Raw genomic sequence first — 16574 nt, forward strand, 5'->3', positions numbered from 1 at the left:
GGCAAGATACTTAACCCTGAGTTTCTCCCGATGGCCAACGGTGTGTGAATGTGTGTGAATGTTAGGTCTTAGAGTAAGGTACACTGCTCTGTATGAATGGGTGTGAATGGGTGAATGACATGTAATATGTAAAGCGCTTTGAGGGGTCTTAAAGACTGGATAAAGCGCTATATAAGTACAGTCCATTTACTGTAATTGTCACTATTTTTGGGGGGCTTTTTCGTTTGCTGAGAGTCTAGAAACAGAGGGTGTTAGTTGACTGTTAAGTCATTGCTGAGATGAACGTGTTATTTGTGATATTCAGGCTGTTAATAACATTGGATTTATCACGTAAACTTTATTTTTGCTGCAACATCTCTTATTTCCAGCTTATTAAAGTTACACCCAGACCACTGTGAACCCTTGTTACAAGTATATTCCACTTTATACACTGATTAAAGTATTTGCCTAGGTAAAGAAGCAAACAATGGGGTAAAGAAGTTCATTCAGATCTTCATGTATTTGACATGGCCTGTATTTACAATTACAAGTCCCTATTCTTCCTCAACATCCTCTAGAAATCTTGTTTCACCTTGCTGTAGCGATCTGCAGGTACACTCTAGGACCCAGGTGTTAAAATACTTTAAATGGTAAATGGACTGCATTTCTATAGCAGTTTTCCAATCTTTGCAACCCCTCAAAGCGTTCTTACTCACACAAGCCAGCATTCACCCATTCATACAGAGGCAGGTGCATTCAAGGTGCTAACATCCACACACATGCACACAGCATTGTGAAGCCACGCCATCGAGAGCAATGTGGGGTTAAGTATCTTGCCCAAGGACACATTGACCTTCAGCTTGGAGAATGACAATCTTCCTATTGTGAAGCTGACAATTGAGCGGCCCGACCAAGCAAGGAGGCAGAGGCAGAACGTCCAAATATAACCCGGTGTGGGCATTTATTAAATCATCATGACACAGCCTCAATCTGCTGCCCATGTGAACACAGTCATCAGCCACCACAAGGATCTCACACACACTTTTAGTTTAATTTGGGCGTTAATTAGTGTAAAAAGCTCTGAAATGTTCAGAGCAGTTGAGCAAACCAGCTTTAGTGTGAACGCAGTAAGACATTTCAAGCTGTGGCCTTGTTTCCAGTGGCTCCTTTTGGGCTTTTCAGATAGCTGCAGGGCCGAGAGATGAGAAACTGCAGAGAGGGAATAAAGGAGGCCATGAAGTGGACCTACAGCAAGGAGAAGATACTGGGTCACTCAAAGTAGATGGATGGACTGAGGACGGATGGAGAGGGAATACAGGACAGTATGGATGTGAAAGAAAGTTTTTTTTATAATGCAGAAGAAAGGAATAGAGGGTAAAGGAGAAAGAGAGGAAGGGGGGGAATAGGGATGAAGGGAGAGGAGATAATTGGGCCTCATTTGCAAGTGTGTCTGTGTGTGTTTTGCAGATTTCCTCGGCTTCAATGTGGGTCAAGGGTATGAAGGCAGTCTAACAGCTCCTAGCTACTGTTTCACAAGGGCTTCACTGATGTTTCTTTTCAACTAACCTTTCATAATGAGAACTTTTCATGCGTTTTAATCAGTCTCTACCCACCATCTTGGACTCATCTGCACTCAGTGAATACAACATATTCAAAGTAAGAGCCTTGACAATATGTTAAGAGCGTTTGTTTATCCCACATTATGAGCAGATCCGTTATAATTCCCATTTAACATACTTTATTTCTGATCTGGGTATTGATCTAATTAAGCTTCAACAGATTTATAGTTTTCATAATGAGTAAAACCATGATATGCAGGTTATTGGTTGCTGTCTGATTGAATTCCTTTAAGTGTAAATCTCCCCATTTACCATAGCTTATTATTTTAATGATAATTAGAGGGTTTGTGATGCGATGAGTGTGCTTTGTTAGAAGCTGCAGGCTCTAAGCACAGCAGGGAAGTCATTACGATAAAAACATCTGAAAGCAGTAAAGAAAACCACAATCAAGCCTAATTATTAAAGACAGAAAGGATATGTCACTGAAGGCACAGTGATAACACCTGTTATTGACTATTATTCAACTAGGATTATAACGCGGCTTAGACCCCTTTTACACGCAAACAAAACGAATTCGATATAAAAAAAGTCTTCCGTTCACACGAGACCGCTCGAAAGCGCTGGAGACGCTGTAGTACATATGCCGGGCCTGTAAGTGGCGCCACAAAATACACCAAAAGCAGCGAAGAAGACCCCGAGCACGGTTGCCATGGTTGCCCTTCTGTTTATGCCCCTTGGTGGATTTAGCAACATGTAGTTCATGTACTGTAACTCACAAAAACTCACCTCTTCAATCTGGCTTTCAATGTGTGATTGTTTTTGTATTATTTGACTTTAACTTTAACTATATATTTATTTGTTGTTCCTTTCTTTTCACTATATCTGTAAAGCGTCTTTGAGCACCTGTAAAAGTGCTAACAAAATCAATCTATTATTATTATGTAGTTCTCCATTTCCACTTGTTGCTGATGGTTGTGGTAGAGGAGCTGTTGATGTTGCACTAACATCTGTAGCATGGTCAGTAGCAGTAGCATGCTACAGCACTGAGCAGCAGAGGCGGGGCTTCATCGTTAACAGGAAATGATCGTATAGGGCGTACACACGAAGCCGTTTGCCCCCCAGAGCGTTCCGTTTGCAGATCTATCCACCTTGGGACCCGTGATCATTTGCAGGGTCCGTTTCCGTTACGGCCCCGTGTGAACGAACGGGCTATACGAAAGAGAAAAGTAGCGGATACAACCGTTTGCGTTCTCGTGTAAACAGCACCTTCGTTGAAAACTGATTCTGATTGGTCAATTTGGACATTTCAGAGGTTGTTAATACTTGATAACAGACTGAGGATCAAGAGACTATGTGCCATCATATCAAAGGAACTAATATGACGTTTCTCTCCTCTCTTTGGTTATACTTGCTTTCACTTGAGCTGGATACACTTGAATAAGCTGAATCTGAAACAGCTTGGATATAAAAAACAATGCAAGCTTTTACTGTCGCTGGTCACACTGGACTTCCTCTATTTGCATCACTGCTCTCTTTCATGAAGGGATTGTTCCCCATATTGTCACACACACACTGTACATGTGCAGAGATGCATGAACAGCTGCGAATTAGGGGGTCCTAATTTCACTCCCACAAAGTAATTTCTAGAAAAACATGCATTTGTTCTCTGGGTACAAGAAGAAAACTTTCCGCAAGAAAAGCACTTTAAGTCCCCTGCTCAGTGGTGCATCAGCTACTGTGGTGTGTGTGTGTGTGTGTGTGTGTGTGTGTGTGTGTGTGTGTGTGTGTGTGTGTTGTAATCAATGTGTGTGTGTGTTTCCAAGCTATCATAGCTCAGTCATGCAGGTAAAGTCATCATCACCAGCAATCTGCTCAGGCCTCTAGGGGATGATGCAGATGCATACACACACACACACACACACACACACACACACACACACACACACACACACACACACACACACACACACACACACACACACACACACACACCACACACACACACACACACACACACACACACACACACACCACACGACACACACACACACACACACACACACACACACACACACACACACACACACACACACACACACACACACACACACACACACACACACACACACACACACACACACACACACACACACACACACACACACACACACACACACACACAGATGTGTGTGCGCACTTACACATGCAAATAATTTCTCCCTGGAGTGTTTTCACTCCGGTGAGGAGGACAGAGGGGGGGTGCAGAGTCCATTCACCCGTACAGACAGTAAGAAAATTAATTTGTCACAGCAGGTTTATTGTCATGACAACCTGTGTCTCTCTCTCTCTGGGAAACACTGATAGAACGAAAATGGAGGGAGACAAACAGTCTTCCCTTCTGATTGACAGGAATAAATGGCGAGAATGGCAGACGTATGGAGGTCCGCTATGATGCTGATACCTTCTTGTGTGTGTGTGTGTGTGTGTGTGTGTGTGTGTGTGTGTGTGTGTGTGCGTCAAAAAGTTCAGGTATGGTTCAGTTAAGGTGACACTGTAATCATGCAATGGGTGCATGCTTCCAAACAGGGAATTTTAAGACATAACATTTTATGAGATCTGTTTAGAGTCCACCTAATATTATCACAATAAGCTGTGTTCCCACTGCACAGTGTTAATTAAACTGTAATGAATAAGTTATAGTGTTTGTATTACATGTACAGTATATAGTTGACTTATTCCTGTTTTTAACTTGCACCATTGTGTCACTTCCAGTTCTACATGTCTTCAGTATATTGTATGCTGCATTGTCAAAAGTCAAGCAACAACAACTACCTTTTTTAACAGTGAATACAAATCCAAGTCCCTAAAAATACTATTCTTTGGGCATAGACATATGGGTTGAATTCCACAAGCAATATAGGCTTTCATCCATCAGGCTGCATCCTATCTGTATCAAAAGGACAGTCCTGGTATATATCAGCGTCACTAACTTGCGAGTGTGTGTGCATGTGTGTGTGCAGCAGTCAGAGCCAGCGGCACCACTGCCTGTGTGTCACAACGACTTAATAAAGACCCATAACCTCGTCTCGCTGCTCAGAAAACTTTGGGTTTGTGTTTTGAGCGCGAGTGGAATCGCTGGCATGCGATGAAGAACTCAACGACTTCTGTCCGACAAGCACGCTCCGTCATGTAAAACTAAAACATCTGAGACAGAGGAGCCTCAGACCACAGAGCTCTTTAAAGTCTGAGAGCATGAAAACAGACCCGCTGCCTCATAGACCACCAGAGAGAAAGAGCCAGTGTGTGTGTGTGTTTTACCTCTTGAGGTTAAGCAGAGCCCAGGGGATGCCAGTGGGAGTTTTGAAGGCTGGCAGCAGCTTTTCACCCAGCTCCACCGCCTTCCTACGGTAAACCTGAGACAGAAAGAAAGAGCATTTCATTAAAAAAGGCTTCTGACTCACACTTCACATTTTCTTGATCAGCACTGCATCCCACGAGGGAAAATAGAATGACTTTCTACTGCACACAATGAGCCTTTTAGACGCATTACTCAAGAATACTTTGGCTGTCATTTAACCATGTAAACATACGATACGACTTAAAGCTTAACCGAGGGAGGACGTGGAATTGGAATATATATATAGGTAAAACTAACCCTTCTTTTCATTATGGACAACCTGACGATTATTTTCTCACTAAATCGTCTTAATACAAGCCCGACAGCCCAAAATAATGTGTTCTGCTTGTTTTAGTCAACAGTCCAAAACTACAAAAACACATTCACTTTTCTCTCAAAAAGAACCAAGAAGCCCAAATTCCTCAATCTAACAAGCTGAAATCAGAAGACTTGAAAGATGACTTAAATGTGGCTTTTGATATAAATCATAACATATGTCTAGTACTTTATTGGTTGCACCCACACGGTCGAATGCACTTATTGTAAGTTATTTGGGACAAAAGCATCAGTTTTGTCATTTCATGTATTGGAAAGCAGACGTAATTATAATCCTTCTTTTCTGGAAGTCACAGATATAGAACGTCTTCATCTCAACACAATGCAATAAAAACATACACTGTCTTTAAAATAAGTTTACTAAAGCTGAACAAAGTTTTAAAAATAACTAATAGGCGAAGTACGACCAGCCAAACGACAGCAGCAGGGGACGTACTCCAGATCTGAGCCCAGAGCTTTCAACCAGGGCATCTACTCAAGGAGAGTCACTGAAATCATGTTCTCTCAAACGCTGGATTTACATTGCAAATATAATACTCCTTCACGCCTCCTTCACAATCTTGAAACCCCTTTATTTCCTCTTTCTTGTCCCCTTCCTTCAGTCCTTGTAATCTATCGCCATTTTGTATTCCATGGCTTCCCTACTGTGGATGTTTGACATGTGTAATTTAAAGGAAAATGACAGACGTTGTTTTTAAATAGCAGCGTTTAGTTTCTGGCAACATGTAAAGATGAAATTACAGATGCTGCTAAATGAGGAAAAGGAAGTAAAATAGCATGTTTTTCTCAGTCCTTTGTTATCTTATAGAATAAGACTTTACAGACTGAGCTGGTGAACACGAGGATGTGTTTTTCTGACTTCAATTTACACCATTTTTGGAGAAGTGAAGTCATTTTTTTGGAACGAACAGAGGCTTGATGTTGCTCTGAATAACTTCATGAATATTCAACAGTAAAACTACAGAGCAAAAGAGTAAATGTACCTGAATGTATGTTATGTATTAAACTATATATTATTATTATTATATAAAAGCTCATTTCAGGTAGTCGTGTGTCGTGACTTATGACCTGAGACTTATGAAGATATTTGCATGTATTCTTTTTAAATAATGCTACTTTTTTGATAGTTGTGGCACTTTTTGTAACACAAGTAATGCCTGGTTGTTGACTAGTAATCATCACTTTTGACCAAACTATTGTTAATCTTATTATCGGCTTCATTTGAAGATGTTATTGCTTCAATGCAGAACCACTTCTTCCCTTGAATAGCTTTAAACTTTAAGTGCGAGTGGATTTGATTCACTGGTCCGAGCTTTGTGTTAGCATATCGGAGCAGACAGCTTTGTGGCCTTTCAGCCGAGGGGTGACGGCGTCTCTTAGGTGTCGGATTTTGTTGGCTTTAAACGTGAAGCACTTCCATATTTGGCTCCTGGCACGGGTTGAGTCAGGCAGTTAGGATAAAGTGGGATTTGGACCAAAGCGAGGTGGACTGTTTGGCCAAGGCCGCTGCTGTGCACTGACAAGAGTGAGGGTGACGTGATGTCAGATGTATCCCTGACCCTCGAGAGGAAGTGGTCTCGTTCACGGATTAATCCACCAGAAAAAGGAAACAATTAAATTGGTATTGTTTTTGGAACAAAGTCAGTAAACGTTAGAAAAAGCAAAGACAAAAGTGGTTCAGAAGACTCAGGTCGACTGAAACTAATGCACCAGCACTTATAATGTAGATTATTTTTAATATGGCTTTTAAATTTGGGTTAACTTTCAATTCTCACTGGTATCATTGTCCATGTTTTCTTCTTGTTCTGTAAAGCACTTTGGGCTGCTTTGGGCATGCAAATAAAGTGTTATTATTATTACAATTGTACGGCTTATTTTATGGCTATATTTCAGGCTGTTCAGGGTTTGTATCTTCATGGTTTATTGCACTTACTGTAAGTCAGCTAATCAAATGTAATGTACCGTCCAAAATGTCATCACACAGAAGCAGCCTAACCTACACAACAGCCATTTATGAGGATAGAAAAGTCATTTAGATCTGCGAATACAAATAGTTGTTATGATTTATCTGCCTAGTCATTTGTAGAATTGTTGATTATTGTATAAAATGTCAGGAAACTGTGAAAAATGCCCATTCTAGTTTCTCAAACTCTCAAATAAATATACTTTAATATGATTTTAAAAGCAATACATGGATAATCTCCATATTTGAGAGGCTGAAAAGTGGATTTTCTGCCATTTTACTGTAGCATGAAACATTACTTTGTAGTTTGCGATTAGTATTCCATCGAGTTTTAATTGTTTGTAATCTTTGCAGGTAAACACCTTTTTGAAGAAGCAACTTGTCATCAAGATTCATGAATAAGGGAACAAGTTAACTTTTAAAAAGGATGGACATCATTAAAAAACAGTAACACCAAATCTGAGAAGGCATGGAGAGCTGCAACACACATAAAGGACTTCTGAATCCACAACATTAATGCAGCAACACTGTAAACTGTATACGCTTCCTACATCCCTCTAAAATGTTCCCTCTCACTTGATTTGCTGAATTTGCAAACCAAACACAGCTCTGATGAAATTGCCTCTTGTAACTGCCGTGCATTACATCCCAAACACAGCGAAAAGCCAAACATTTCCCTTCTTGAATTATGAGATTTCATAACGCAGGAATAATGGTTCAGTGTAATTACATCCCATAATTCAAGTTTGGTTTTCACAATCAAATATAAACACGACTCGGATAATCAAAGTTTTATATACTGTACCAGCCGGCCTCGAAACCATTTCTAAAACGTACTGTGTTGATATTACCAACGTTTTACCAATTACAGTCAAAACACACACACACACACACACACACACACACACACACACACACACACACACACACACACACACACACACACACACACACACACACACACACACACACACACACACACACACACACACACACACACACACACACACACACACACACACACACACACACACACACACACACACACACACACACACACACACACACACACACACACACACACACACACACACACACACACACACACCACACACACACACACACACACACACACACACACACACACACACACACACACACACACACACACACACACACACACACACACACACACACTAATCTAGAAGGAATGGGTTGTATGCATTAAACACATATGAGTATATAATACAATGACACTGCCATCCCATCATGCATGCCATGCGGTTTAGGGGGGTATTTAGATCAGATTACATTCATTAAAAGGGGTGTCACTGCCACTGAAGACATTTCACAAGTTTTTTTTCTTTAAAACTCATTTCACTTCATGGCCAGGGTGGGAACGTACCATCAAAGAGCACGTGGCTTGCTCAAGGGTACATAAACAAAGAAATACAAAAAGGATTGGCCTTCACTAGTAAAATGTCACCTTGGAAGTTTTTGAACCGTTGTTTAAACTTTAATCTTGTGGTATTTGGAAGATGAAAATAAGGATATAAGACACATTTGGTCCACATTTAATATCTTCATGTTTCCAATTATTTATTTATACCGTACTTCGAAAGGATTTACAATATAAAGTATTTTCAAGCCAAGATTTGTGGTGACACTGATGATGCCCCGGCCCCACTATGTGTGTGTGTGTGTGTGTGAGAAGATGTGGGAGCAGCAGGGTGTCGTAACAAGGCATCAGACCCCGGTGATTAATGCCTTTAATAATGCCAAGAGCACACTGAGGGGAACATAAAAACACTCCCAGGGACGCACAGGAGAATAAATTAAACACGCCCAGTGTCCAACGACATCAAGCAAACTGCCAACGAGCTTTAATAAGCCTCTGAATTATACAGGAAGAGAGGAACACACACGACGATGGTGGCTAAACCGATGTGAATAACCACATTTTATACCTGTGCAAATCCATCAGCAAAATGAACTACCTTGTTGTTTTAATTTGTGTGTGTTACATTAAGTAACGTCATAAATCTGTATCAGTAAGTCTCAGTTATGGACCGCCAAAATGAGTGAGAAAGTGTTGTGATCAGGACAGCGGAAGAAGCTTCATAGTATTTAAACAGATAGAGAATTTAAAGCATGAGGAGATTAATTCTGTCGTTTTACTTATCAGGAGATTATTCATTAATTAGGGATGCTCCGATCGATATCGGCCGATACTCACTCTCTGCCGATCGATCGGTGCTCTAAAATACAGGACACTTCTCTCTGTGCGCGGCAAAACAAGCTCGCCAAAATGGCGTCACCGGTCTGGCAGTTTTTTAAGGTGTCCGAAAAAGACAGCAAAAATAGTGGTATGTGAAGCAGAAATCCTGCAGCTCCACCCGCTGTGACGGACCGGTGAGCGGAGCAACACACTAAGAGTTAGACCTAACACACTATTTTATCTACCTCTGGAACTAAACTAGTTATAAATGGTTTATTCTTCACTGTCGGGTCACTCATTACTGGATCAGTGAGCTGCGTGAGATACTGACAGGCTGTCAGGAGAGAGAGAGAGGGAGAGAGAGAGGCTCCGTTTATTTCTCCGTTGTTATTATCCAAAGTTAATGTAAACTTGAATAATGTACTTCATTTGAATGTAATAATTATGTTGGTTGTTGTTTGTGAAAGCGCCAGTGAATGAGCACCATCACTTTAAATCAGGGGTGTCAAACTCAAGGCCCGGGGGCCAAATCCGGCCCTCGACTTCATTTTATGTGGCCCGGCAAGAGCTTGCAAATAATATAATACGTTTATTATACGGTCACATGCCACTTTACAGAATCACGTTGCCCATAAACTACATGTCCCACAATGCATCTCCTTTTGTGACATGCACACTGAAGAGGCTTGCAATTGTTTGCCCTAGACTTCTGCTGGCAGACGTAGTGAATTACGAAGTTATTACCCTCTCCGATAATAATCCAATTCAGAGGCAATCATGTAATATAATACCTTATTTTATTTATGTATATTTATAGTTACAACCGGCCCTTTGAGTGCAACCATAACGCTAATGTGGCCCACGATGATATTTAGTTTGACACCCCTGCTTTAAATGGAAGATCCACATAGGCCCCGCCCACTCGATTGGATCGGCGATCGGTATTGGCCGATACTGATTCCGGCGATCGGCCCCACAATTGGCGATCGGAGCATCCCGAATTAAAATACACGTTTTCAGTAGAAAAGTATCTGCAGGCTTTAAACGCCGGACACATGTTATTAATCAAAGAAAGATCAGTTTCTCAAGAAATAATTAATTGAATGTGATGTAAGCTACTGTGGAGCCAACAGAATCAAAAGACTGTGGGTTTCATGAGTCAAGTTAAAAAAAGTTTGAAAAAAAGAAATGTGAAAATGTGAAAAAAAGGATAATAATGAATAAAATATAATGAAAATATATGTGCACATAAAACAAAATTTAAATAAATACGTAAATATTAGTATATAACAATATATGCTGTGGTTTATAGGTATTATTAAATATTAAATTGATGAATTACAGAGTAACTTTTTGGAGATTTGCTTAATCATTTTGGTAATTGATGAATTTAAATATAATAAATGTATTAAAAAAACCTCTTTGCTGTAGCTCTTTACAAACCAATATCAGCCAGAAATGTGAATGTCTCCTTAAGTGATAATCATAGTTGCATTTTGTAAAGCCTAATGTGTGACAGTGGACAGAAGCAGCGACAGAATCATTAAAAAAAGACAAAGTGAGACTCAGCAGGCACGGGGGGGGGAACCTCCTGAGATGAGAAATGGAAAGAGAAAGCAGGTAGAAAGAGAGGAAGAATATTCGCTCTACTTTTTCTCCTGTGGATATTCTGGCCATTATGTTCGCCCTCCACAAAGTCACTTAATCCACAGAACAATGGGAAGTGTGTTTTACAGAGATAGAGAGAGACAGAAAGACAAAGGACACCACAGAATGAATCCATTTAGGTAACATTTAAACAACGTGTACTACCACAGAGTTTGCCTTGTAAACCCATGTTTTCTGGCGAATGTAATTAGTTCGTATAAAGTTACATTTCAGCCTCTAACGGCCCGTCCATTCACTTTGAATGGGGTGACGTCACGCTTTGCCGAACTGCATTGTTCGCTTCAAAAGTTGAGCAATGTTCAACTTTTGAAGCTTCGACGGAAGCGTCAGCCAATCAAATCATATGCCAGTACAAGCTCTAGCCAATCAAACCGCGTGCTTGTGTGTCCGGGGCGGGAGATTCATGTGATTGGTTGTTGGTCGAGTTTCAGACACGCCCGCCGGCAAGCTTCAACGCACGCTGCCGTGTGGACGCTGCGTTAGAGTGTAGAGACAACAAATAATGCTCATTTTCATGTCTTATATCAGTATGTAGTGTCTCTACTTTAAAGAGTCCTCTCCTGCTGATGTCCAGGTGTATATCAGTATGTAGTGTCTCTACTTTAAAGAGTCCTCTCCTCCTGATGTTCAGGTGTATATCAGTATGTAGTGTCTCTACTTTAAAGAGTCCTCTCCTCCTGATGTTCAGGTGTATATCAGTATGTAGTGTCTCTACTTTAAAGAGTCCTCTCCTGCTGATGTTCAGGTGTATATCAGTATGTAGTGTCTCTACTTTAAAGAGTCCTCTCCTGCTGATGTTCAGGTGTATATCAGTATGTAGTGCCTCTACTTTAAAGAGTCCTCTCCTGCTGATGTTCAGGTGTATATCAGTATGTAGTGTCTCTACTTTAAAGAGTCCTCTCCTGCTGATGTTCAGGTGTATATCAGTATGTAGTGTCTCTACTTTAAAGAGTTCTCTCCTGCTGATGTTCAGGTGTATATCAGTATGTAGTGCCTCTACTTTAAAGAGTCCTCTCCTGCTGATGTTCAGGTGTATACCAGTATGTAGTGTCTCTACTTTAAAGAGTCCTCTCCTGCTGATGTTCAGGTGTATACCAGTATGTAGTGTCTCTACTTTAAAGAGTCCTCTCCTGCTGATGTCCAGGTGTATATCAGTATGTAGTGTCTCTACTTTAAAGAGTCCTCTCCTGCTGATGTTCAGGTGTATACCAGTATGTAGTGTCTCTACTTTAAAGAGTCCTCTCCTGCTGATGTCCAGGTGTATATCAGTATGTAGTGTCTCTTCTGGGACATGTCTCGATGCTTTAATGTTCAAAAAGCTCTATATTTTTCTCATACTGTACCCTCTGTCTGAAACCAGAGCCCAGTCTGCTCTGATTGGTTAGCTGGCCTGCCCTGTTGTGATTGGTCAACCGCTTAGAGAAGTCCCACCCCTTAGCCTACCACGTACAATGTGTTGAAGCGCTTGTCGAGTGTTACAGTGATGTCACTATGTTAGGGAAGTAAACAAAGGAGTCCAATGGAGGGGTGTGTGGGAGAGAAACTCCTTCTGGAGGAAACACAGGGATTTTAGCCTTTGCAGACCATTTACATGCACTAAAACCTACATAACACACTGCAAGAAAGGGATAACTTTAAATGTCAGTAGCTCGGGGTTAAACATCTGTTTCTAGACAAACCCCCCTCAATGCAAAACAGAAGTGATAAGATAATGAAATCTTCAATTGTTCTCAAAGTACAGTAAAACCAGCAGGAGTACAAACAAAGTCCTCTGGAGGCTGTTTAAAGGGCTTTGTTGGATATCTACTGTCCCTAAATGAAGCATGAGTAAGAGGATGGGAAAGCGAGTACATCAGATCAGTCGATAGTACAGCTTTAACACAAACATGACGGATGTATTTCCACAGAGTATAGATCTGTCCGCAACACTGTCAACACCGAAAGGACTGTCAATGAGGCGTGAACCACCGACACGTCTACTGTGACAACAGAGAAGGAAGATGACGTCGATGAACCTCAACATATTAATGATCCAACAAACACAGTGAACAATAGAGTCTACTGAGGACACTATAGAAGAAAGAGCCATGGTTGTGAGAAGAAAACAATATCTGGTATGAAACAAACATAAATAAATCCCTACGGAGAGGCTGCTTTGCAGAATATAAGAGTCTTTATAGAGGACTTACATTTTGAAAACAAGTTACACCTACTTGCGCAAGATGCAAGGTCAAGAATAAGTAGCGTCACTTTGATTTAGAGATTTGAAAAGATTTGTACATTCACAAATAATTAGTAAAGACTAGGGGTGCAAGCCGCACCACTGTCGAACAACGCCGGCACACCATCCTCGTCCGATCCACCACTCGCACTCCATCGTTGTTGTAGTCCACAGGGAACCCGAAATGTTCCCACACAGCTGATGTAAAAGAAGCAGGTGGGTTCTAGCTCCTGTGTGTTATCTGAAATCGCCATACTAACTTTTCTTCTTCTTGTATTTTGTTCGTTTTGTTGTTGTGTTTCTTATTGTTCTTCATTTGTTGTTTAAGGGCGGCTGGCAAACAGCTTCTAGGCGCAATACCGCCCCCTGGATTATATATAGTGTAGTAGATACTGCCCTGAATGACAGACTTTTTTCCCACTCGTAAAAAAAGGCGTATTCGTCGTGTGACTGCGTGTGCCGAACCGTGACGTCCGAACCGTGACGGTACGGGACGAATACGGATACCGTTACACCCCTAGTAAAGACTACTCCTGTGATTTATTATAAAGACATTTTCTAAGGAAACTTGGTTCAGCCTCATGTGAATATTGACTGATTATCTTTTATATCCATGACGGTTTACTGTATATGTTTTTGACTGTAGGTTGGACCCTTAAAATAAATGGGAAACTCAGGTGGATGTTTTTCAGTTTTAAGAGGAAACCATTGAGATATTAATGGAGAAAATGTTAGTTTTTGTAGCCATAGATATGTTTTGACTGTCAATCAACTCCTATAGAAACTGCTGCTCTCTTGAACTGGACTCTATGTAAGCCGTGTGGACAGTGAGTAAAATGTTATCACACCTGAGGGGAATGACTGTAAAACACGCAGGAATAATTCTTACAAGGTTGTTTTCAGGGTTAGAGAGTTTAGAGCGGATCCTCCTCAACCTGAGCATCTTCAGTAAACTAATTAAAAACATGGCAGGTATATAACGCTTTCCACAGCTCTTACAGGCGCTTTATAGCAAATAAACACCATAAAAATGATATACAAAATAAATAAAGTCCAAACTAAGTACTGTAAAGCTGCTGTAAGTTTATTTGAATATCATTTTGAGGATGTCTAAGTGGAAAATAACGTACTTCTTCTGCTTTACTTCTATAATCGTACTGCTTATTGTTGAATGTAAGGGCTTATGCGCAGGTCACTATGAAGATAAAATACATGAATGAAAGCTGATATCAGGGTTAACGTTGTCTATAGAATATGTAGTAAGTTGTGTTTAGAGTGATACAATGGACGTGAAGGGTCCCTACATGGATTTGAACACTTTAAGAGTGTGTGTGTGTGTGTTGTTTGTGTGTGTGTGTGTACGATTATGTGTTGCAGTCTGCAGAGAGTGGCCTGGACAGCTTCCTAACTGAGATGAATGACCTTGCAGGCCTTGTGAGACGCGTGGCCCAGAATGCAACAGTCCTCCTCCTCCTTTCACTGACTCCTCCATCACTCTGGGACACTCTTTCCTCCCTCTTTTCCTCTCCAATTCTCACTTTTATTCATCCATCGTTGAAAACACTTGTTTTTTTCTCTCCACCTCGCTCCCTATTTCTTTCCATTCCTGTCCTGTCTCTATTTCCCCAAATGGCACAAACAACATTGGAACTAGGGATGCACGATATTGTTTTTTAGGACGTGTGATATTAAGTAGGCAAATGAACTCAAACACGTCATGTTACAATTATTTTGCTGCTTGCTACAAAAGGAAAACTGGCGCGGCTCTCATGTCAGGGGTACTTGAGTGAGTGACATGCCGGCTCTGCATACACAGCAAACCACCAATCACAATCATTCTTGATCAGATCACAGCAGGATAACCGAGTTAGCTCAGCTTGTTGCTCTGATAACTTAAAGGTGGGGTAGGTAAGTTTGGAGAAACCGGCTCGAGTGCGCGAGAATTTGAAAATACACAGTCGGAAAAAATCTGCCACTTCCTCACAGAGCCCCTCATCCAACACACACAAACGCGCACATGACCAATGAGGGCACGAGATAAGTTTGTGCACAGATGGAAGGCAGACAGGCAGGTAGGCCATCCAGTTACTTTAGCCGGCTCAGATGATTGGTCGTGCTTTTTACAGTACTACGGCTTCCAGATGACATTTTATTATGTATTTTTTGTCAAAGCACTTCAGATATTCATTGCTATCGGGATGTTAAGAGCATTCCATGGAATACAACAAAAAGTGTATCTCGAGCCGGTTTCTCAAACTTACCTACCCCACCTTTAAGATCCAGAAGTCTGTGACTAAAATCCTTCATCAGGTTAAATATTGTTAAAAAAACAACAATTGTGTAGCATTAAAGTTCAAGAAAGGTTGGTTTGCGGAGAAAAAAAAAAACGGTCTTTTCTTCAATTCCTGTATTTTTTCATATCGCAAGGGAAGAAAATATCGCAATGTCAGTTTTTTTCAATATCGTGCAGCCGTAATTGGACCATCTATTTATAAGATGCTTTTTCATTTGTACTTGATTACACATGGTCAACAGTTTTTCTCTTCAATTTTATGTTATTTTTGGAGAATTTATATCCAAGTTTTATCAATAATTTTGCGTATACCGAGTCCTGCCATCTGATCCAATACTAACATATGTACCTTTATTTTTTGAAAGCTCCAACATATACTGCCCTTTTTTGGGGGGGAAACGCTACAGCTATCTGAAGGGCGTTACTGAAATACTTTTCTTTAAATATCACACAAATAAAAAGTTATGGTTCCAAAACATTTTGGGCATTAGTAACCAGTTTCTATCGTCGCATCAAAGCCTCATGAGGCAAACAACTGTATACTTTAATATAAAAGTGTGCACTCAAGGAAGCTTCAGTTTTCCACTCTGTTATTGAATACAAACACAGTACAAATACACACAGGACCTATAGACATTATTACACTTTTCTGATATTCATACAACATCTGCCAAATAAATAGGATGTTTTCCCCCTAAAACCCAAACACAGGACTGTCACAAAGTACATTCTCTATGTTTGTCGAAAGTGCAAAGTTTGGTCATGTCTTTTCTATTTAAAGCAGCATTGAAAATAGGAGGGTGATATTTCACTTCATGAATTAATGCATCTGTGAATTAATGAATCCGGGCAGGCGCGACTAAATGTGGAAAGACTTTAAGTCCGTGTACGACGTCTCAGTGTCGGATGAATGAGGCTGCTGCCCTGACAGCTGTATTGG

General features: G+C 40.7%; 1 protein-coding gene across 1 annotated transcript in view; it reads right to left on the bottom strand.

The window, feature by feature from the left end:
* Positions 1-16574, bottom strand: part of man1a1 (mannosidase, alpha, class 1A, member 1) — a 190840-nt gene that overhangs the window by 42105 nt on the left and 132161 nt on the right. The window contains 1 exon segment of the mRNA XM_034199445.1: positions 4857-4951. Within this exon segment, the coding sequence (XP_034055336.1) occupies positions 4857-4951 (95 nt within the window).

This window comes from Gymnodraco acuticeps, unplaced genomic scaffold (assembly GCF_902827175.1).
Source record: "Gymnodraco acuticeps unplaced genomic scaffold, fGymAcu1.1, whole genome shotgun sequence".
Lineage (NCBI taxonomy): Eukaryota > Metazoa > Chordata > Actinopteri > Perciformes > Bathydraconidae > Gymnodraco > Gymnodraco acuticeps.